Here is a 22,846-nt window from a genome sequence, read left to right on the forward strand (position 1 = left end):
AAGTGTTCAGTAAGTCTCGTGCTGCTTCTCTTCCTCCACATCGTCCCTACGACTGTGCCATAGACTTAGTGCCAGGTGAGTCTCCGCCTAAGGGCAAGTTATATTCACTTTCTGTTCCAGAGAGGGAGGCTATGGAGAAATAAATTTCTGATTCTCTAGCATCCAAGTTCATTAGACCTTCCTCATCTCCAGCGGGGGCAGGGTTCTTTTTTGTGGGGAAGATGGATTGGTCTCTGCGACCGTGCATTGATTACCGAGGGTTAAACAACATCACGGTAAAGAATACTTATCCTTTGCCGTTGATGTCTTCAGCTTTCAAGCGATTACAGGGAGCATCCATCTTCACAAAATTGGATTTACGTAACGCTTATCATTTGTTTCGCATAAGGAAGGGTGATGAATGGAAGACCGCGTTTAATACCCCTAGGGGGCACTTTGAATACTTGGTTAGGCCTTTCGGGCTTTCCAACTCGCCCGCGGTCTTCCAGGCACTCGTCAATGACGTGCTGAGAGATGGTTGACCAATTCATATATGTTTACCTGGATGACATATTAATCTTTTCCTCTTCTCTCCAGGAACACGTTCAGCCATCAGGCGAGTGCTTCAGAAGTTGCTAGAGAATGGGCTTTTTGTCAAGGTGGAGAAATGCATTTTTAATGCACAGTCTGTCCCCTTTCTAGGGTACATCGTCTCGTCTAAGGGAGTGGATATGGATCCTGACAAAGTTAAGGCTGTGATAGATTGGCCAAGTCCTGTTTCCCGTAAGGCCCTACAGAGGTTTCTGGGATTTGCCAATTTTTATTGGCCTTTTATTCGCAACTTCAGCCAACTAGTCACGCCTCTGACTGCTTTGACCTCCCCCAGAACGACGTTCAGGTGGCCTGATACAGTGGAAGCTGTATTTGCCAAATTTAAGAGCCGCTTCGTTTCGGCTCCCATCCTCGTTGCCCCTGATCCATCACGTCAGTTCATGGTGGAGGTCGACACGTCAGAAGTGGGGGAAAGAGCAGTTCTTTCCCAACGTTCTTCCACAGACGACAAGATGCACCCTCGTTTTTGTCTCATCGTTTGTCACCTGCCGAACGTAACTATGACATTGGTAACAGAGAGTTGTTGGCAGTCAAGTTAGCACTGGAGGAATGGCATCACTGGTTAGAAGGGTCAGGGGTACCTTTTATCATTTGGACCGATCACAAGAACCTAGAATATATTAGAACCTCTAAAAGACTCAACTCTAGGCAGGCTCGGTGGGCACTATTTTTTGGACGTTTTGACTTTTCTCTTTCGTACCGCCCAGGTTCCAAAAACATCAAACCCGATTCTTTATCTCGTATTTTTGACCATTCCGAACGGCCGTCTACTCCCGAGTGTATTTTACCCAAAACATTAGTGGTCTCCACTCTCAGATGGGAGGTCGAATAGAAGGTTATGAAGACCTTAGAAGGGGTAACGCCTCCGCCTGATTCAGTGGGGTCATTGCTCCAGTATAGCGTGTCATCCAGGAGTAAATCGCACCAGTATTTTGGTGAAGCAACGATTCTGGTGGCCATTAATAGCTCGTGACATCCGCAGTTTTGTTTTGGCCTGCTCGGTTTGTGCCACTGGAAAGACTTCCAATCGACCCCCAGATGGGTTACTCCAACCGCTGTCAGTCCCTTCGCGACCCTGGTCCCACATTGCGCTAGATTTTATTACCGCCCTCCCGCCCTCCCAGGGCAAGACTGTCGTTTTGACTGTCGTGTACTGGTTCTTGAAGGCAGCTCATTTTATTCCCTTGCCCAAATTACCCTCAGCCAAGGAAACAGTGGTTGCTGTCGTAGATCACATCTTTTGCTTACATGGCCTCCTGATGGATGTGGTTTCCGACAGGGGACCCCAATTTGTGTCCAAATTTTGGCAAGAATTTTGTAAATTATTGGGGGCGACTGTCAGTTTCTCTTCGTGGTTTCATCCCCAAAGCAATGGTCAAACGGAGAGGGCCAACCAAGATCTGGAGAGAGCGTTGCGATGTTTGGTTTCCAAGAATCCTTCCTCTTGGAGCCAACAACTTTTTATGGTGGAGTATGCCCACAATTCATTACCAGTGTCATCCACGGGCCTTACTCCGTTTGAATGTAGTTTAGGTTACCAGCCACAAGTTTTTGCTAGTACGGAATCCGAAGTCGCGGTCCCCTCCGCTCACGCCTTCCTCCAGAGGTGTCACCATACTTGGACTAGAGCCCGTGAGATTCTTCTCCAAGTGGGGGCGTGCACCAAGGCCAAGGCCAATCCCCACCGGTCGAAACCTCCCGTATATGTCGTTGGTCAAAAAGTGTGGCTTTCAACCAAGAACATTCCTCTCCACTCCGTGTCTAATAAACTTGCTCCCAAATTCAGTGGCCCGTTTCCTGTAACCAAATCATTAGTCCGGTGGCAGTCCGACTCAAACTTCCTCCTACGTACAGGAGAATCCATCCCGCCTTCCATTTATCAAAGATCAAACCTGTGTTTTGGGCACCCATTAATCCACCAGGTTATACTATATTCATCCAGGTTATATTCCGGCACTGTAAACCTGTTGGCCACCACAGGAATATGTTGTTGCTTTATTAAGCTTACAAAAGCATAGAGGAACATCAAACCTTGTTAAAAAGAAGTGCAATTAATTGTATTAAGTTAAAATGAATACAAAAAATTAAATAATGCACTTGCAGTGTTCTTAAAATCTTAAAAGTATATTTTAAAATTTTTTATACTTTTAGAATTTTTTTTAAAGCAGTCATAGTTATTAATATGTTCAATTTAGGTATATATATGTACAATTAATTTACTAATATTTACCTTTTAGGCACTTTTATGCACCCTTAGAGGTCCAAAAAGTGTACCATTTTAAAGGAGAGTGTACATCAAGATCTTGGGCCCTATTTTAATGATCTTTAATGATCCATTTAATGAATCAGAGTGTAAAACGAAAGGTGCAGGTGCAAATCCACTTTTGCTATTTTAACGGCTGAAACAGTCCGTGCACCAGGGCACATTTTTGGAATGGGTTGTCCCTATTCTCTTAATAAGTAATGGGCGTAACGTTCAATAAACCAATCAGAGTGTCATCTCCCATTCCCTTTAAGAGCGAGATGCGCTCTTGCCATGGCGGATCGCTGTTTATATGGCAGAATTTGTTGGCGGAAAAGCTGAACACTTCTCAAGCGAAGAGACCGATCTGCTTTCGCGCGAAGTGGGTGCACAAATGGGTGCAAATGCATTTGCTAATTAAATGACGTGGCACTGGATGAGAAAATGTAAACGGTGCCAGACTGAAACACACTTGCACTGCGCCTTGTGTCGCATTGTGGCGGGTGTATGATAGGGCCCCTTGAGTAAACAAATTCTGCTAGTTTTTGATGTCACTCCGTAGAAGTAATTATAATGTACTTCAGTCCTATTTAAGTGGCACTCCAAAGCATTCTAAAGTTTTGTTAATTGCATTCAATATAAATTTAATATATAGTATTATTTTGCACTTAAGTATATTCTTCTAAGATACTCTTTTTAAAAGTCTGCTTCTTTTTAACAAGAGTGTGTAGTGAAGATTTGAGAGTAAGCTTACTTGTGCTTTTTGGCATTGGTTTTGAATTCGGCAATGACATTCTTAAACAGGGTTACTGTGAAAATCCCTGAATCTGTATCCTCAACCAACTTCCATAGGTGTTATGCCATGCAAAAGATTAGCCGCAAACTGAAAAATGACCATGGTGTGATTGATATGTCTGAAACAGTGACCAAATTCACAGAGCCAATTAAAGCCAATGAGTTAGAAACCATCTCCCTGACAACAGCCAGACAAAGTACAAAAGGCAGACAGAAACGTGATAAGACAGTTGGATTAGCCTTCTGGTTAAAGCTAGATATGTAAAATGAGATGAAATCTGGACTGACAAAACAACAGTGTTCCCACACCAGTTTTTACAGTGACTTTCCATGACCTTTCTAGTCATTCATGATTATTAGATAAAGATTTCTTAATAGCATTTTATAGAGATTACAAGGCTGGATTTCCAGATATTAATTATCAATTAATCAGCGATAAATACAGTTAAATAAATAAAATGACTATTATCAGATTTTCTATGAGTCATGGGAACACTGAAATACAAACCACTAAACAAACATGCATGGGTACCAACCGGCTGGAACGAGGAACCACAAACTTTGACATCGACTCATACGTCTTCTCCCATAGTGCATATGCCATTCTATAGAAATTATGCAACAAATACATTCAGAAAACTGCTTGATCAGTACATGAGCTAAGATCTGCTCTCAGAGTTCACACTGACCTGGGTACCACAACTAGCAAGTCCTCCTTTTTCACAATACTGGTCAATGCACACATCTGCAAGCTTCCCCTGGTTAAGTACAAGCAGTAGTGATGGTTATTAAGTTTTCTTTGAATCTTTCAGAAATGTCCAGGTCATATTTAACAAATAAGAACCTCATTTTACAGAGGGGAAATGTACGGAGCACCTAAGTGGACATGTTCTGATCCCGATAAATTCTCTCGCATTTTGCAAACTTTTTGATTCCCTTTTGAAGTGAAACTTCAACACAGCATCTGGACTTGATGCTATGGAAAACACCATCAGCATGACTTGATTCTGAGCACATGTAGCAAACATGCCAATTCATTAGGCGATGGCAGTTCATGACATCACAATATGGAGTGCTTGTGAGTATAAAAGGCATTCATCATGAGAGGCTCTGTTATTCCTTGATTCTCTCTTGAGGGATAAAAATGTAGTGTTTGCATGGGGATGTTTGGTGAATGCTATCTTTGTGATGCATTCACTGGTGGGAAGCTCCCATGATAAAAAATTATCTTAAAGGATGAGAACAGGGACTCTGCAGCAGGACTGGATTGATCACAGGAATTTCTTGCATGTTGGCTCTAACCTAGACAGGGGGGAAAACAGGGGAAAAGCAGGCTGCAAAGTTCAGCCCTGATTTAAATGAAGGCATTTTTCCAGGACCTGCTATAGCTAGCACTTGCAGATCGGCTACATCTACTTGCCAGGTTCTTGAACATGGGTCATATTAGAGAGGCATATAAAGAGCCCATCCAACTGGGAGCATACATCCCTACTTCAAGAGGTGCAGGTGCAAAATACATGACTTTAATTAATTTTTAAGACAAAAAGTCAAGTGAGAAGGGAACTCCCTCCCCACATTTTAAAACCAAATCCACTCACTTACCTGTAATTGGAGCCTTCAAAGAGGATGCAAGCAGATCCTAAACTAATGAGTCCTCACATAACGCTACTAACACAGCCTCTCCACCAACAAATAGTCTGCGTTGAAGTTCAACTTTAAAAGGGAATATCCAGTAACCACGACCATAACCATGGTTGCCTGAGAAAGGGAACAAGATGAGGTGTCTAGTTTTCCTGCACATATCCTTCAGACAAAAAGAGTTGATGACATGTTTTGCAGACCCACTTTTATACTCCTGGGTGCTCTGTCATAAACTGCCTTCACCCAGTGAATTGGCATGTTTGCCAGTCACCAGTCATGCTAATGGTGGTGCCTATAGAATTAACTCCAGAAGTCCCATCTCGTTCTCAGAAAACATCACAGTAAAGTATGTAATCTTAGTTCCTTGAAGGAAGGAACACTGACGTTGTCAACACCAGAATGGGGGTAAAATGATTTAAATCACCTCTGAATGCTAAAACAGGCCTATGAGACACTGGTGAGTGGAATTTGCATGCCCAGCCACACCTCCGTGCACTGGTATATATGGCGGTGGTATCCTTCCACTAATTCAGGTTTGTTCTGAGGAGCAGAGACTGCATACCAGCCATTCAATGGCAGGGGTCATGATTGTGCCATAAGCACGTTAAACCCATTCCCCTCTTAAGGGAACAAGAGTTAGCTTATGTAACCAAGATTTTTCCTTTCATTCAGACACATCAGATGTTACGTAGACACTAGTCTCCTGTAGCCAGACCTTCAGACTGAAGGTCTTGAATGTATGGCAGCTTTCATTGACCAAGATCCGTCCATGAGGCCATTTGACCGACATGTCAAACAACCACCATTTATTTCATTCATCATCATGTTTCGAGGCGTGGAAAAGTCGCCACAATAACAGACCGGTGTGTAAAACTCTCAGACGTATTTGAAAGATTCTATGCAACAAACTTTAAATATTTAACATACTTTTGATAATCCAGCCTTTAGTTCTGATCCATAGCGTCTTAGTTTAGTCCTGATAAGCATTCATCATCACAGAGTTATTCATTTTTTTTCTCTCCTCCTACCTGTGGGTGTTGCTGTTGGACAGTGTTATTCCTGCTTGCCTTGTTGCTGTTTGTGACCGTAGCTTTGTGTAGCTTTGTTTTTTTCTCTAGTTTTCTCTGATTGAGTGGATTGCAAATGATTGCACAGACATTATTTAAACTGAACTGAGATGATGTCATCACTTAATTCAATGATGAACTGCCTTTAACTGTCATTTTGCATTATTGAAACACTGTTTTCCAAATGAATGTTGTTCAGTTGCTTTGACGCAATGTTTTTTGTTTAAAGCGCTATATAAATAAAGGTGACTTGACTTGTAAACACCACGGCTTTCTTCTTTCGTGAGGGGTTTGGCGCCATGGTATCTTTGTTTCCAGGGGAACATTAAAAAAAAAAACGTGACATACACATCTTGCAGAAATCCTTAGGATGCAACCAATCTGATGACAACTTCGACACTCCTGAAGTGTTTCCACTTTTGTGTCCTATATGCATCAGATGTTTAGCCAACGGTCTGTGGGCATGACGTCTGAGGCTTAAACAATGTTGACACTGATGCATGGGTTCCTTATAGAAAGTGCCACAACCACTGTATTACAAGACCTGGTGATGCAGAAGTTGGCAGATACAAGCATGCCAAGGAACAGCTAGCATTTCACATTGTAACCTACCTAGCACCCCGTTGTAAGCCAGAGTAATTTTCATCCAATTGAGATTGTGAAGAGTAGAAACCCCAACAAGGAGGGCCACAGCCACTGTTCCTGTTTCCTGCTCCTTTTTCCAACAGGAAACAGAGATTTCGCTGAAGAAAATCGGACTAACGGTCTAGGAGGAGTTAAAAAAAAGTAGGTTTTCAACATTAATCAAAATGGCGGACAGGAAGATTGGCCAATTTTGGCATAATTGGTATCGTTGTTGCACCAAAATCTTTTTGAGAACCATCAGGGCACGGAGCCGAAGATTTTTGTAATTAATGTGTAACGATACACTAATGCGTTTGTAAAAGAAAGCATTTTAGAACATAATTCAAAATGGCCGACGCCCAAGATGGCTGACATTGGAAAACCATTCAGAAGTTTTGTATCTCCTGACCACTAAGTGGCACTGCGCCAAAACACTGCAGGTAGTCTCAGGTCATTCTTGTTATAAAACACACTAAGCCAAACCGTTGCCGAGATATATCATCACATGCATTTTTGCGTGCTTTTTGTCAAATTTTTTCATGTGTCATTGGAGAATGTAACAAATCAACTAGAATTCCATAACTTTTTGCCAGCATGGTCTTAAGATGGCTCTGGTTAATGTTGCGACTGTCCTCTATCAGTGTGCCAACTTTCTCGCAATCGGTTCTATGGGCTGCCCTAGAGAAGAAGAAGAATGCCACTGAAAGCAATTGGTGCCTACGACTTTTGGTGCTAGGCCCCTAATGATCTGGGCTGTCAGAGGGGGTCAAAGCACCCAGGGGAGAATCGCAGAATTTAACCGTGCTATGACAGGGGGAACACAAAAATCTGATTGAGTGGATACATACCGTCATGGCCGCCATCTTATATACTGGTATGGATGGAGGAGTGGCTGGGCATACAAGGGAAGCCCCAAGCATCAGTATCAGCATAACTAGAGCATGACATACTGACAGGGAACCATGGTTACATGGTTACAAAAGTTTTGTGAGTGAATATAATTTCTTTAGAGAATGGTAAAGTTTTGTGAACAAATGCAAAAGTATTTAAATGTATTTTTTACCTTTAATTCCCACACAAAAGTTTTGCGAATGAACTCAAAAGTTTCTAGAGCGAACACTAAAGCATTGAAATATATTTTTTCCTGAACTATAATTTTATATGAAAACAATGCAAAAATAGTTACATAATAGACCTCAAAATATTATGTATGTCCTCGTGATATGAGAACTCATCAGTTTTTTCGCTCAAAACTTTGAATACTGGCTTTCACATTACTGTAAGCCGCCCTGCGGGATTTCAACTCCAGTGTCCTGAGAAACTTGCTAACATACACACAAACACACACACAGCCACCCACATAAACATTTATACAATAGAACAAGCTCACAGAAACAAATAGTTGTAATTGTTTAAAAAGGTGTTTTATATAAGGTGTATACTTTAGAGATGATGTCAGCGAGGGTTTTCAGAGGTTGTGCCTGTGGGGTATTTGGCTCTATTCCATTGAAAACTGATCACATATGTTGCCAGATCCACTGAAAGATCAAGAAACAAGTAAATGCTGTTAGCAGAACTGTGGCATAATTACAACAGCAGGAGATAAAGTGATTTCTCATTAACTATACAGAACGTGTCCTTTAATAATTTATGTGGAACAATGAATAACAAACCCCAAATTTCAGCAATTAACTGCTTAAATTCCTCCAACTCAGTCAGATTTACTGAATAGAAACCTTTCACTTAGTGTGGCATCAATCTCAACAGACATTCACATTTTATAATACTTCATAAAGGATTATACTGCAAAAGAACACATTTCAGTGTTCTACTGAATTCAATGGATATAAAATTATTATCATGTCACATGTGATACATTTTATGTAATGTGACAGAAAAAAGTAACATCAGTGACGAATGTAACGGTATCAGGTGATTGACAGCAGTGTCATCCTATCAGCACGTAGTACCTTGCATTTAAGTCTGATTGGCTGTTATCTGGGATGTGTCACGTCCGATTTTCCCCGTTTGTTTTGCTAGCGTCGACGGTGGTTGTAGGTAAGCGAGCTGTGTTTAATGGGTGATTCTTTCTGGAGTTTTCCTATGCATAACTTTTTAAATCATTATCAACTAGTGCAGCTTTGGTGCGGTGCCCTCCGTGCTGCTTAGTGGGTCTGATGACTGTTCACCTCACAGGTAATGTTTATTGTTAAGAGCTCGTGATATGGTGCTGAAATGGCTGTGTGGGTTTAACATTCTTTCGGATATCAAATAGGCGTGATTCCCTGTATTCCCTTGTAAAACCGATGGGCATGACTGACCAATCGGTGTTTTAAGCGTGCTATCTAGCGTGATCTCCTGATGGTAAGTGTTCATACTTTACTATGACTAGGAGTGGGGCTAGTATTACGATTGGTAACATCTCCGTTTGGTTTTTATAGGATTCTCCTTCTCGTTCTATGCCGTGATTTTTTTGCTACTGTCTTCACCCTATTAAAGTGCTGCGGTTAATACGGCCGCGCTGACGCGATCATCACTAAAGAGACGGGGACTGCTTGTTTGGTTCTTATCGTGGCGTTATATTTGACCCTGGATTGTGTGGGGGACTATTTGGTTCCTTCCACTTGTAGGGGAGTTAGCTGCCCTTTTGTGTCTTTGTTTGATTTGAAACCTCTTTTGTTTATTTTCTGTTAACTAACCTCTAATTTTTGGAAGTATAGTTTGTTTGGTTACCTTGATTTTTATTTCATCTTTATTTATGTAAAGCCAATTAAACGGCGTGTAATATTTAATTAAGCCATTTAATTGCTTGGTTCATGTGATCAACCATCTATAAGTACAATTTTATTTGTGTGTGAACCTCTATTGAGCTAAAATTGTCTTGTATTATTTAGGTGACCAACTAATTGATGTTCCTGCGCTTGAATGGTTTTTCTTTATTTTTTTGTCATTTACATTTATTGTTGTGAGGATTTGCTTTATTGATGTCCATCTGGTTATTCTTTTTTTTATGAACATTGTTATAGTTTCTTATCTTTATTTTGCAGACGCTGGGGTCCCACGGGTGGATTGCTCTTCCTCCTCCTGGTGGTGGTCGTCCTTTATCGTGTGCAGTGTACACTGTTGAGTGTGTGATTTAAGTGACACGGGGTGTGTGTGCGTGTAGAAGTGTTCCTGTCGTTGGGAGCCCCAGGCCTGCCGGTATTTATTTTCTGTTTTTTTTGCATGGTTTCTCTTATTGTTTAGTTTAAAAGTGGGTTTCAGTGTTCAACATTTTAAAGTATTTCTTTATTAATAAACATTTGTATTTTTGTATTACTCCCGTCTCTTGCTCAATTCTATGAGGGAATCGAACCTGTGTGCTGTGCTCATTGTTTGAGTATTTTCCCTGGGGCTAACCCCTAGGGTGGCGTAGTCGGACTTTTATTTATTAGGGAATAAAAATTTGCTCTTGTGTTCCAAAAATTACACCGCCCCGCCACACATACATAAGATCAAAGATCCTTATTCTTCAGCTATAATAAAGTAGTTAATTCTAAATAGTTACATCAAGCATACAGTACATGTAGCAATTAGTGAAAGCAGTCAGTAAAAGAGCATAAACATAAACTGATCTTCACTGGTGCTACCCACAAGGAAGATAACCTTATTGGAACCACTCATCATTTCTGCCAAACTGTGAAAAGGAGAAAAACATTGGGAGAATGAAAAGCACCATGATCGTAGCCAAGGTTTGAAAATTTGTGTGGTCTGGGTGGGGATTGTGCTATAAGAACACACTCATTTATATTTACTAAACACTTTAAAAGAGACAGATATGTAGATGTTTGTGAAATATGTTTTCTCTGTTTTGGATGAATAAGCATTGTTAAATTATATATCATTGCACCATCACTTTAGTTTAGGGTATATAATTTTGTCAGTTGTTTATTATTAACTCGTCAACATAGGCCTGTTAATGTTGTAGTTTTCATCAATAACCATTGCTATATAGATGATAAGCTGTCTAGTGCCCTTATGAATGTTTTTGGCATGACTTTTAACGATTTACAAAATTTAACTACAATATGAAATAGCACAGATCTCTGCAATAGTGTTAAATGCTACTGTTTTGATAGCGTTGATAACATTTCTGACAGTTAATATCAAGTTTTTTTTTTTTTTTTTTGCGTTTGCGTTTGCTTTATCGTATGTGGTATCCTGTCAGCAAAAACATGTCTGTGGGCTCTTTTGATTAATATCATTTTAAGTTCTGGCAGTGTCGGCATATATTGCTATGACAGCAACCAAATAAATAAATAAATACATTATATATATATATATATATATATATGTTTCAATCTGTAGTCATCTGACAGACAGCTTTGAGCTGGGGTGGTGTGGAGATTGGGGAGAGAGGCACCTCACCTGGTGAGGGCAAAGGGTCAGTGGCTCTAGTCAAATTAGTCATGTTGATATCTGGAACACAATGGCCAGTCAGGAGTGCAATGCTGAAATGTGTGTGATCACTAATCCTCTCATTATAACACACGAATTATAGGTATTATGAAAGATTTATTATGCATATATTCATTGTGTTATAACAGAGATTTGTGATATTGCAATGAACTGAGAAGTCGTCTTTTTAGAGATTAAAAAACAGCACTATTTGATGGCATTCTGCCTTGCCAAACCATGCACACAGCAGCCTACGCTTGCTTTGTTAATGTTGATGCTTCAATAACAAATATTTATCATTTATGCCAGGTGCATAAGGTGCATCCCAGTTGAAGTTGGATAGGGGGTTTGCAGCATTTTCTCTGGCCAGAGCCTACATAGAACTGGGCATTGACGGAGCGAGCAGTAGGTTTGCTATATGCAGCCAGGAGTCACCCCACATCACCAGGAACCTCCACCTATTGCAAACAAATCCCCCCACCATTAAGTTGAGATGGATCCAGGAGATGGATAAATGGCCAGCAGATAGCATGTCTTCACTGTGGGAGAAGTTTGATGAAGATTTCAATCAGATTTTGAAGGCAACAGTTAAGAGAGAAGATAACAGAAAGCTGCAAGCCATTATTGTCAATGTTTGAGTTGAACCGTTTTGAAAAGAGGAGAAAAGTATGCAACACCTTGCTCCAAGAATTATAGAGTAATGATAATTCATAACATCAGGCAGGAGATGAGAGCGCTGAAGTCCATTTAAAGAGGCAGAAGAGAGTGAGCACATTGGCTTAGCCAAAGTCCTTTTAGGCAAGTCGTGCCACTCGGCCGCCATCTTGGCAATGCCTCTGGGCAGCTATTTCAGACTAACAAGACCAGGCTCCTATCTAAATGAATGGGCATAGAGTCAGAACTGCATTTTCACTGGTCACCGGGACATAAAAACTGCATGTATAGAAACAGCAGTAAAATATAATAAAAATCGCTGAAAAATTAATGATGACTTTGCCCCAAAATAAGGTTTAAAAAGCCTTTTTCCCCACAGGTTATACTTTTACTACACATTCACAAGTGGCAAGGAACCGAAACTCCATCTGTGACAGAATGGAGAAAAAAACCTTGGTAGAAACCAGGCTCAGTTGGGGGGCCAGTTCTCCTCTGACCAGATGAAACCAGTAGTTCAATTCCAGACTGCAGCAAAGTCAGATTGTGCAGAAGAATCATCTGTTTCCTGTGGTCTTGTCCTGGTGCTCCTCTGAGACAAGGTCTTTGAAGGGGATCTGTATCTGGGGCTCTAGTTGTCCTGGTCTCCGCTGTCTTTCAGGGCAGTAGAGGTCCTTTCTAGATGCTGATCCACCATCTGGTCTGGATACGTACTGGATCCGGGCGACTGCAGTGACCCTCTGATCTGGATACAGACTGGATCTGGTGGCCAAGGTGACCTCGGAAAAAGAGAGAAACAGACAAATATTAGCATATATATCAGTTGAACCAGACGATAGGCTTAAATGTTTCCCGGCTTAACTTTTAAAAGCAGATTATTGGCTTTCCAACGGGAGGGTCGGGACATGTGCATACAACTGCCATCTTTGCCGTTACGGGTTTTCCTTATATAGTTGTATTGAGGATTGAGGAAGTGGCATGTCTCTTATAATTTGTCTGTGGCTTAGCTCAGCTGATGTGTTTCCTGCAAAAGAAGATCGGGGTCCTCCACCAAGCAGAGGGGCATTGGAGACTCTATTGTGCAAGGGCTTGAAGACGTGCTGCTTTTATAGCTGATCCCTTTAAGTTCACTAAAGAGTTGCTGGGGCAAAAGCACAGTGGAAAGCTGGTCTGTTCCATTCCTCATAAGCTGGTTCAGCATTTCAGGATGAGGGTCTCTCCAGGAGCAATGACATCAAGCTGGCACAAGGTTGAGATTGGGATCATTGGGATCACCAGCATGCACACTGTGCTCCAAGCAAGGATCCCTGGAGCATATTTTTAGCTGCTGCCCAAGGGCACTTGGAGAAGGATGTACCGATGGAAGTACGATTTAGTCCTGAAAACCATTGCTGAAGTTATCAGCACTGGAGTTGAAAGGGCAAAGTGGCCCCAACCTTCCAAGCAGAGAATTAACTTAGTCAGAGCTGGAGAGCAGCCTACTTTAACGTAGAGGAAAAATGTAGGCATACAGGCCTCTGCAAAGGACCAGCAACTGCTAGTGGACCTAGAAAAACAGCTGAAGTTCTCTAGTCATATTGTAGCTAGCACTCTGCTACCAGACATCATCCTCATATTGTAATCCACAAAACAAGTTGTGCTGCTGGATGGAACTGACCATCCGTTGGGAAGATGGCTTGGAAGAAGCTTTTGAAAGGAATCTCTCCACGTATGAAGGACTCGTCAGCAACAGCAAGCAGGCTCGATGGAGAGCGAGGTGCATTCCAGTTTAAATGATGTTGGGGGTTTGCAGCACTTTCTCTGGCCAGAGAGGAGGGTAGCTATATGCAGCACTATTTTAGCAGCAGAGAGAGCTTCAAGTTGGATAAAAAGAGGAGAACCATGGAGTAGTAAATAACCAGCCAGCTGGACACAAGCTGGTGTCTGATCAGCCCCGGGTGGGTAACCTGGACGAGGGTGTATGAATATGATAATAATCATTTTTAAATGTAAAACTTTTAATTTGCCGATATAACAAAGTGCATATTTGTTCGAAAAGTATGTTAGGAAATAGTTGTGAACCTGTCTCTTTTTCAGTAAATATAAGTATTTCATTAATATTATATTATCAGTTTTAAAAAAAAAAATATATATATATATAACAAGTGCACTTTCGATACAATTAAGTGCACTTCATTTTTGTTTGAAAAGACATGCTTATAACTTTACACCAGTAGTACTAGCTCAGAAAGTTAGCTTGCAGATGTTAGCGTTGTCAGGGTTTGGCAAGGGAGGAACTCAGGTGCAGACAGGAATCGGGTTACACACAGGATTTATTAATACAAAAAGGGAAAACAAAAACCCACGAGGGGGAAAACAGGACTAGGGCAGATACAACAAATACTAAATAGGACTGATTAAACAAGATAAACAAAGACTCAAAACAGGAGAACACTAACTACAAATAACACTCACGGTTATACAGGATACAATATCTCAAAGGGGAATACTCTTTCACAAGGCTGACCGGTAGGAACACATATGAGGAACACACAAATCACAGAGTGGAACAATCACAATGAACCGACGCAAGACAGAGCACACTAGGAGATCTAAATAGGGGGAACAATCAAGACACGACAGGTGGCACAGATGGGACAATCAAGACACGACTAGGTTAACAAGGGGGGGCGGGGCAGGGGAACGAGACAACACAAGCACATGGCCCAAAGGCAAGGCCATGTGCTTGTACACAAAACACGGGTCTGTCATGATCCTGCCTCAAGACTAGGAAAAATCAAGGACACGAGGGCAGAATCATGACAGAACCCCTCCCTTAAGGAGCGGCTTCCAGACGCTCCTCAAGGGAACATCAAACACGGGACATGACTGACATGACAGACTGGGACACAGACACAAACCAACAAGACATGACAAATAACAACAAAGGCAAACACGAGTACACAACGGCAGGGTTGGGGTGACAAATCAAAAAAAACAAACAGGGAAGGGGAGGGGGCGGGACCACAAAGTTCATGGGGGACAGACCAGGGCGGGTGGGTGGGGTAGGAATCTTAGGAGGACAGGACGAAGGCTGACGACGGGGGGTACGGGCAGGTCTGGGTGGTGAGGGGCGGGGAGGGGTCTCGGGACAACTGACAGGGGACATGACAGGAGCAGACAAGGGACGCGGGGCAACACTTACGGGACGCGGGGCAAGACTTACGGGACGCGGGGAGACGACAGCTGGACACGGGGGGACAACATCTACTGGACACGGGGGGACAACATCTACTGGACACGGGGGGACAACAGGACACAGGACACCTACGGGACACGTGGCAACATTAACGGGACACTGGGCCACATCAACAGGACACATGACTACATCAGCAGGACATGGGGCAACACTCACGGGACACGGGGAGACGACATCTACGGGACACGGGGAGACAACGGCAGGACACTCGGGATTTCTGGGGACAGGGTCTGGGGACAAGACAGGACTGACGGGGACTTCTAGGATCCGGACAAGACTAGACAAATAATCTGAAAAGGCTTTAGCAGCTAGGATAATTGGCATCTCCTTACGAGATGAGACAGACTATACTAGAGTCTTTGCTGCAGAGTCGGCCGCGGCACTCTCCTCCGCTCTCACGACTGCAGACTTGCATACAGCTCTCTTCTTTGCCGGCTCGGGCACGCCAGCACTCACCGCTGCTGGCTCGGGCACGCTCACCGCTGCTGGCTCGAGCACGCTCACCGCTGCTGGCTCGGGCACGCCAGCGCTCTCCGCTGCTGGCTCGGGCACGCTCACCGCTGCTGGCTCGGGCACACCAGCGCTCACCGCTGCTGGCACGGGCACGCCAGCTCTCTCCGCTACTGGCACGGGCACGCCAGCTCTCTCCGCTGCTGGCACGGGCACGCCAGCTCTCACCGCTGCTGGCACGGGCACGCCAGCTCTCACCGCTGCTGGCTCGGGCACGCTCACCGCTGCAGGAGGCGACAGAGTCGCAGGACCGGGAGACCCCTTCTTCCTCCTCTTCCTTCTAGGCCGCGATGCAGAGATCACCGCTGGGACAGAGACGGGTTGGGGAAGTTCGGTCTCGGGCAGGGCAGACTCTGACGCCGACGCCTCAGAGGCTGACTCCCACGACAATCGTCTCCCTCGCTTCATGGGGAGACTGCAGGCTGTGGAAGGCGCCTCAGGGCTCTGGGGGGGACTTGCCTGACCCCCCAGGGTTGCCACGGCCAGGACACGACCCTCTGGAATCATTGGCAGGTGGGTAGGTGGAGGGGACCTCTGTGGCTCCTCCTCTCGACCGCTTGCTCCGGAGCGACCTCCCCTGGTCCCCCGGAACACCACTAGGCAAGAGCCCTCAAAACCATCCCACTTGCTGGCTGATGACATCCAGCATTGCCTCCTGTCTGCTGAGTTCCCTTTTGGTCGGTTCATTCTGTCAGGGTTTGGCAAGGGAGGAACTCAGGTGCAGACAGGAATCGGGTTACACACAGGATTTATTAATACAAAAAGGGAAAACAAAAACCCACGAGGGGGAAAACAGGACTAGGGCAGATACAACAAATACTAAATAGGACTGATTAAACAAGATAAACAAAGACTCAAAACAGGAGAACACTAACTACAAATAACACTCACGGTTATACAGGATACAAGATCTCAAAGGGGAATACTCTTTCACAAGGCTGACCGGTAGGAACACATATGAGGAACACACAAATCACAGAGTGGAACAATCACAATGAACCGACGCAAGACAGAGCACACTAGGAGATCTAAATAGGGGGAACAATCAAGACACGACAGGTGGCACAGATGGGACAATCAAGACACGACTAGGTTAACAAGGGGGGCGGGGCAGGGGAACGAGACAACACAAGCACATGGCCCAAAGGCAAGGCCATGTGCTTGTACACAAAACACGGGTCTGTCATGATCCTGCCTCAAGACTAGGAAAAATCAAGGACACGAGGGCAGAATCATGACAAGCGTACCTTGTATAGTCTGGAAGTACGATTTCAGCGGTGCTTGGTGATCTTTCTGATTAGTCCTGTGCTCTGCTGTTAATATTAACAAAGCATTACTGAGACTTTTGATTAAAAATCAAAGAAATTAGACAATCTTGCAAGACAATCATCATTTGCATGCATTTGCATGTTGCGTAACACTTCCATTAAGCCATGTTTATACCTTATGTAACTTGATCTCGCAGTGAACATGACCTGGCTCAGAGGAGGTGGCCTTCTGCTAATGCTAATCCCCATATATATATATATGGGGAAGTCGTGGCCTAATCGTTAGAGAGTTGGACTGGTAATCGTAAGGTTGTGAGTTTGAGTCTCGGGCCGGCAGGAAATGTGGGTGGGGGGAGTGCATGTACAGTTCTCTCTTCACCTTCAATACCACGACTTAGGTGCCCTTGAGCAAGGCATCGAACCCCCAACTGCTCCCCGGGCGCCGCAGCATAAATGATGAACACTGCTCCGGGTGTGTGTTCACAATGTGTATGTGTGTGTGTGTGTTCACTGCTCTGTGTGTGTGCACTTCGGATGGGTTAAATGCAGAGCACAAATTCTGAGTATGGGTCACCATACTTGGCTGAATGTCATGTCACTATAATAATGAAAAAAGGCTACTTAAGTGTACTTGATAGTACACTTGTTTCTTTACATACTTAAGAACACTTTTTTTTATAAGTGTGGTAATGTCAAGTTTACATTAAAGTTGTTGTGCTTTAAAAAAGTACCCTTATTTTAATGTGTTGAGTAACATATTATAGCACATGTAAAGCACTTGATTATCATTTTAAGACATGGAAGTTTTTCTTCTAAAATAAGCATTTTTCTCAGGCTCCTTATGTTCAGTTATTTCAATTTAAAGTTATTTTATTTCATCTTGGTAATGTTGGAGCTAAATATCTCTCAGCCAGGATAATGATAATAAAGCATTAAATCCACGCTAGTATTCACACTTAGAGCTATGACCCCAAAGGTCACCACCCAACACCTGAACCCAGTGTAACCTTGTCTGGAAGTCATATGAATGGATATCGTAGACTGAAAGAGAGAAAGGAGTAAATAGAGGGCAGTTTCCACAACACATAAACACTGCAACTGAGACAGGAAGATTAATGTCAGCTGGCACCTGAAACTGGACTGTTTGAGTGACTCACTGATAATTGTATTACAACAGCTCGAGAAATTACCCACAAACAAATGGAGGTAAACGTGCTATATAATCTAAGCTATAGTCTAATCTTGTCCATACTGGTAATACGGATATATATTTATGTGACAAAGGACCCATAAACCCCACACACCAGAGAAAGGTCTAGTAGATTCTTAATCCTATAAATTCTACTGTATCATATTTGATAGGACAATTTCTAAGGCCTCTAAATGATCAACATGAAAATGCTGAAAAATCTGTTGTACAGTACATAGTCTACTACATGTCTTCTGTTGTCTGATTGATGCTTTAGATGTTCTTAGTAATAAAATATATAGCTATAGTGTGTCAAAAAAAATCCTGATGTATCAAATATGATACAAAATATAAACATATGTTTTTTATTAATGGTTATATACAGTATATATATATATATATATATATATATATATATATATATATAGCTTTTCTGTATACTATTTTATATACACTTTTTTTATATGCACTTTACAGGGTTAAATGGTGACTGCATACACATCCACCAAAAATATTTAATTATTAGAATCATACCCTAAAAACAACTTTAAGTAAAGCAAGAAACATATACTACAGGGCAAAGTTGTTAGACAATTATTAGTGGAATGTATTATACATAGAAAGCAGTTCAGTAATGAACACATGATGTATATATATATATATATATATATATATATATATATATATATGGGTCATTATACGAAAACGTGCCATTTCCCACTTTTAATGTTTGATTTTCAAATTTCTGTTTTGAAAATCTTTAAGCCCCTTTTTGGATTAAGTAGATCCTTACCTCTCAGGAAAATGTGCCGTGCCATCTCAGGCTATCTTATTTTTTTCATTTTTTTCATTTAACTAATTTAAATGTGTGTTTTTGGTCAACCCTGTTACCAACATATTAATTACTTTTTGAAAAGGTTTTAAATACATGTATAGAACAAATCTGATATACTGTGGAAGATATACTCCCCCTTGTTACATTAAGAGTGTTTGTGAATTGAGAATATTGAAAGTTTTATTTTTTTAAGGGGATGAATACGTTCATTTCCAAATTACACTCTCCCAGCATCTTCTGTTTTAAGAAAAATGTATGGAAACAAAAATTAAACACCTCAATTCAATTTTGAGTGGATTATTAGCCTCTCTTACTAAACATTTACAATTAATTGATTACATTTTTATTTACATTTTTTAAGTTATATTAGAATATTATACAAGTAACAGGGTTGACACATTAGTTACAGGGTTGACAACAGCTACCGTATTGATTATACTGCTTGTTTGAGTTACAATTATGGTTGTAATGGAGTCTTAATTGGACATTCATAAACCTTTAATTCAACATGACTAATCAGCATATTATGTAGACGGCTCTATTGAGATATTTTAGCATAAAAATGATGAAAAACCGAAACTTATCTGTTTGCATGAACTTTAACTTTAAAATGTTTTAACTGTTGCCCCGCCTTCTACTTCTCAAACCTCATACTTTCTATGATATTGTGCTGAGAAAACACAGATTTACCCATTCTGTGTTGGTAGTGGCGTGTACCACAGTTTGCTTTGCCAATTGAGAAACTTGATTGGTAAACGGTTTGCCAGAATATACCCTGACCCAGATCTATCCCGTTAGTGAAGCATTGGTTTCCACACTGGTTTCATTAAATAAATAAATAAAGGAAATTATTATTTTAAAAGATTCACGAATAAGAATCATCTGTTCACGAATTGGATCGTGAACTTGCATTACCGAGCCAAAGATGATACTGAACATTTCGAATGAATAAAGAAGTTCATCTGTAAACCACATAAAGCTATTGTTTGACTTCATAAACCTTTATTTTATGCATGCTTCGTATGGATCTGTTGACTGAATGCATAGTGTGATTTCTAGGAGAATGTTTGTGTCGTTATGTGCTTGTAACGGGAAAAAATCAGTCGCGGTATTGGTTGAAATCCCCAAACTTAAATATTAAATTAATAAATTACATCAAAATAAAAGTAATCACTGGTAATCTAAAATAGTTTTCAGATGTTACTGTAATCTGATTACCCCTTATTTAAAATGTAATTTTAACGAAATACAGTTACTCATATTTTGTATTTTACATATGTAACGCTGTTACATGTATTTCGTTACACCCCAGCCCTGATTATTTATGATTGTGTAGCATACTGTAAATGTAAGTAGTTCACATGCCATCAAATAATCATACAAGTCACACAAGCTTGATTTATTTTTTGACAAGAAAAGTTTTTCAAACTATTTGGATGGAGTGCATGTATGGAGAGTATCCCAAATGCAAACTGAAAAGCTTGTTAATTTATTGACTTCTCATAATAAAAAAAAATAATGACTTTTGATTTATAAAGCACATTTATAAAACCCAATGCACTTGTGTGTATCAGTATAGATCAGTAACCTCAACATATTTTAGCCTATCTATCAGTAGAATAAATAAAAAAACATGATTTTTAGGGATAAAAACTGTAAAAACATGTATATTATGTATACTATTTGTAAGAAAAGTATGTCTGTTAAAATTCTCAGTCATCCAGGTCATAGTTATCCAAGAAGGGTTGGCTCAGGGGTGACAACCCCACAGAGGTTAAATGCCTGGCACTCCCCATCAGTCATTTAGAAATGAAGAAACCCCTTGGATGAGAGGCAATAGCTTCAAATATGGACGTACCTAGTCCAGTTGCCCTTGATTTAACCCTTCTTGTGTATACGACATGGGTAAGACACACAAAAGCGTACTTGGGTCAACCCTCTTACCCTGGAATGGTTACAGGGTTGACGGTAACAGGGTTGACGAAAAAGGTTATTGCCGGCCATTACTAGCCATGAGGTATAGGTAATGACACTACATTACGTGCCTTAATGAGAGGCTTAAATATTATCATATATGTAAATTTTTAAATATGTACAAAAAACTTTTTAACATATGCTTTTCTGGTAACAGGGCTGACACAATGAGCGTGTCCCTGTCTTTCAGACATTACATAACCTCAAAGAAAATTCATTAAAAAGAAGAGAACACTTACTTGTCTTCTACCATCAACTTCATGAAAGTCAGATAATGTCACTTCCTGGAACTGATGCAACTTTTGGAACAGTCCATTATCTTTAAAGAGGTGTTTTTATAAAAAGTAACAGGGTTGACGAGAACCTAGGGACCCGACTAAATTGTGTGTTTTTTTATTTTATTTGACACGTTAAGAATAAAATCCATTTATGACTAATGAACTGACACTTAAGGCTTTATACAAGTATATGTTTTTTTATGATAGTTTGACTTTTTTGGCCTCGATAGCAAGTAGAAGTAGAAAAATCTTACTGAGGGACAGGCCATTTTCAACATTTCTTCAAGATGCTTTGTACAAAAATGTGATTAAAATCCTTTAAAAACCAAAGAAACAGAAAATAATTTATTATTATATTATGAGACATTATGGAAACTAAAATATAAAATATTCTATTTCTTTTATGTTTTATTAAGATTTACAGAGCTTTTTTTTCCTGAGGGACACAAAATGGCACGTTTTCGTATAATGACCCATATATATATATATATATATATATATACACACACACATGAATGTAATTTTTCAAGCAATAGTGCTTACCTCTCTGTATAGGAGTCCAGTCTGGACAGGTCATCAGAGACCCCCAGCAGCACATCCAGCATTCCTACCTTCAGGAACATCCCAGCAAACCCTTACACAAGCTATAGCAATGGCATTATAGATGAATCAAACAAAACAAAATCCACCTCTCGCATGCTGAGGTTTCAGTTAAGAATCCTGAGAGCTCATTATACTACATGTCTGCCAAAAATACTAGTGACTTCAACCTTTGAGAGATCAAACATTTAGCCAATATAAGGTTTTACCATCAAAACATCTAAATCACAGCAGTAATTTCTAAAGCACTTTTTGAGAAGTGCTGATGGAGACATTTGACAATCCTTTGACAACCAGAGCTATGTTGCCAAGACAGGGCAGTTCAAAACCAGTCACATGCTTGGTACATGGATCTCATGCATTATCATTCTATATAATCTTAAACTTCTGTTAATTAAAGTTAAAGGAGTAAAGGTTCTAAAGAGTGGAACACTTTGGCTCTCTGTTTGTGGCCCAAATGTAAAATTCTGGCTAAACCAGTGGCATGGGTTTGAGTGAAGACTGCCTTTTTAATCCAAACAATAGCAGACACAGTTGTGCAGTGTAGTTTCTTTTGGAGACTTGGTTGGACATAACTGATAATGTATTCAGTTTTGTGCCCATTTTCTCATTACATCAAGAGTTTCCAAAAAATAAAATAAAATAAAAATAATAATATAATTCTGTTTTTATTTACTCATCTTCATGTCATTCCAAAACTTTTTGATTAATTTCTTCTGTCGGACATAGAGGAAGATGTTTTGAGAACTGTCTTTTAAGCCAATATGCACCAAAACTGTTTGGTTACTAACATTCTATAAAAAATCTTATGTTGTGTTTGTTTGTTTGTTTTGTAATGTCTGTTTTTGAAGTGATGGGTCTTGAGTTCAAATAATATATATATATATATATATATATATATATATA

The 22,846-nt window shown here is 40.9% G+C and overlaps 1 protein-coding gene and 1 long non-coding RNA gene across 2 annotated transcripts; one reads left to right on the plus strand and one right to left on the minus strand.

Moving 5' to 3' along the window:
- Positions 1–2,470: 2,470 nt before the first annotated feature.
- Positions 2,471–21,945, minus strand: atp6v1c2 (ATPase H+ transporting V1 subunit C2). The gene is given in 10 exon segments (XM_052580075.1): positions 2,471–2,555; positions 3,588–3,676; positions 4,161–4,233; positions 4,318–4,392; positions 8,202–8,266; positions 8,268–8,285; positions 8,403–8,441; positions 8,443–8,498; positions 17,044–17,138; positions 21,884–21,945. Coding segments are annotated over 10 exon segments (657 nt in total).
- Positions 8,882–10,278, plus strand: LOC127976014 (uncharacterized). Its single transcript, XR_008157712.1, has 2 exons — positions 8,882–9,324; positions 9,402–10,278. It is a non-coding gene; the product is annotated as an uncharacterized LOC127976014 (long non-coding RNA).
- Positions 21,946–22,846: the final 901 nt, after the last annotated feature.

The sequence above is a fragment of the Carassius gibelio genome, chromosome B17 (genome assembly GCF_023724105.1).
Source record: "Carassius gibelio isolate Cgi1373 ecotype wild population from Czech Republic chromosome B17, carGib1.2-hapl.c, whole genome shotgun sequence".
Classification (NCBI taxonomy): domain Eukaryota; kingdom Metazoa; phylum Chordata; class Actinopteri; order Cypriniformes; family Cyprinidae; genus Carassius; species Carassius gibelio.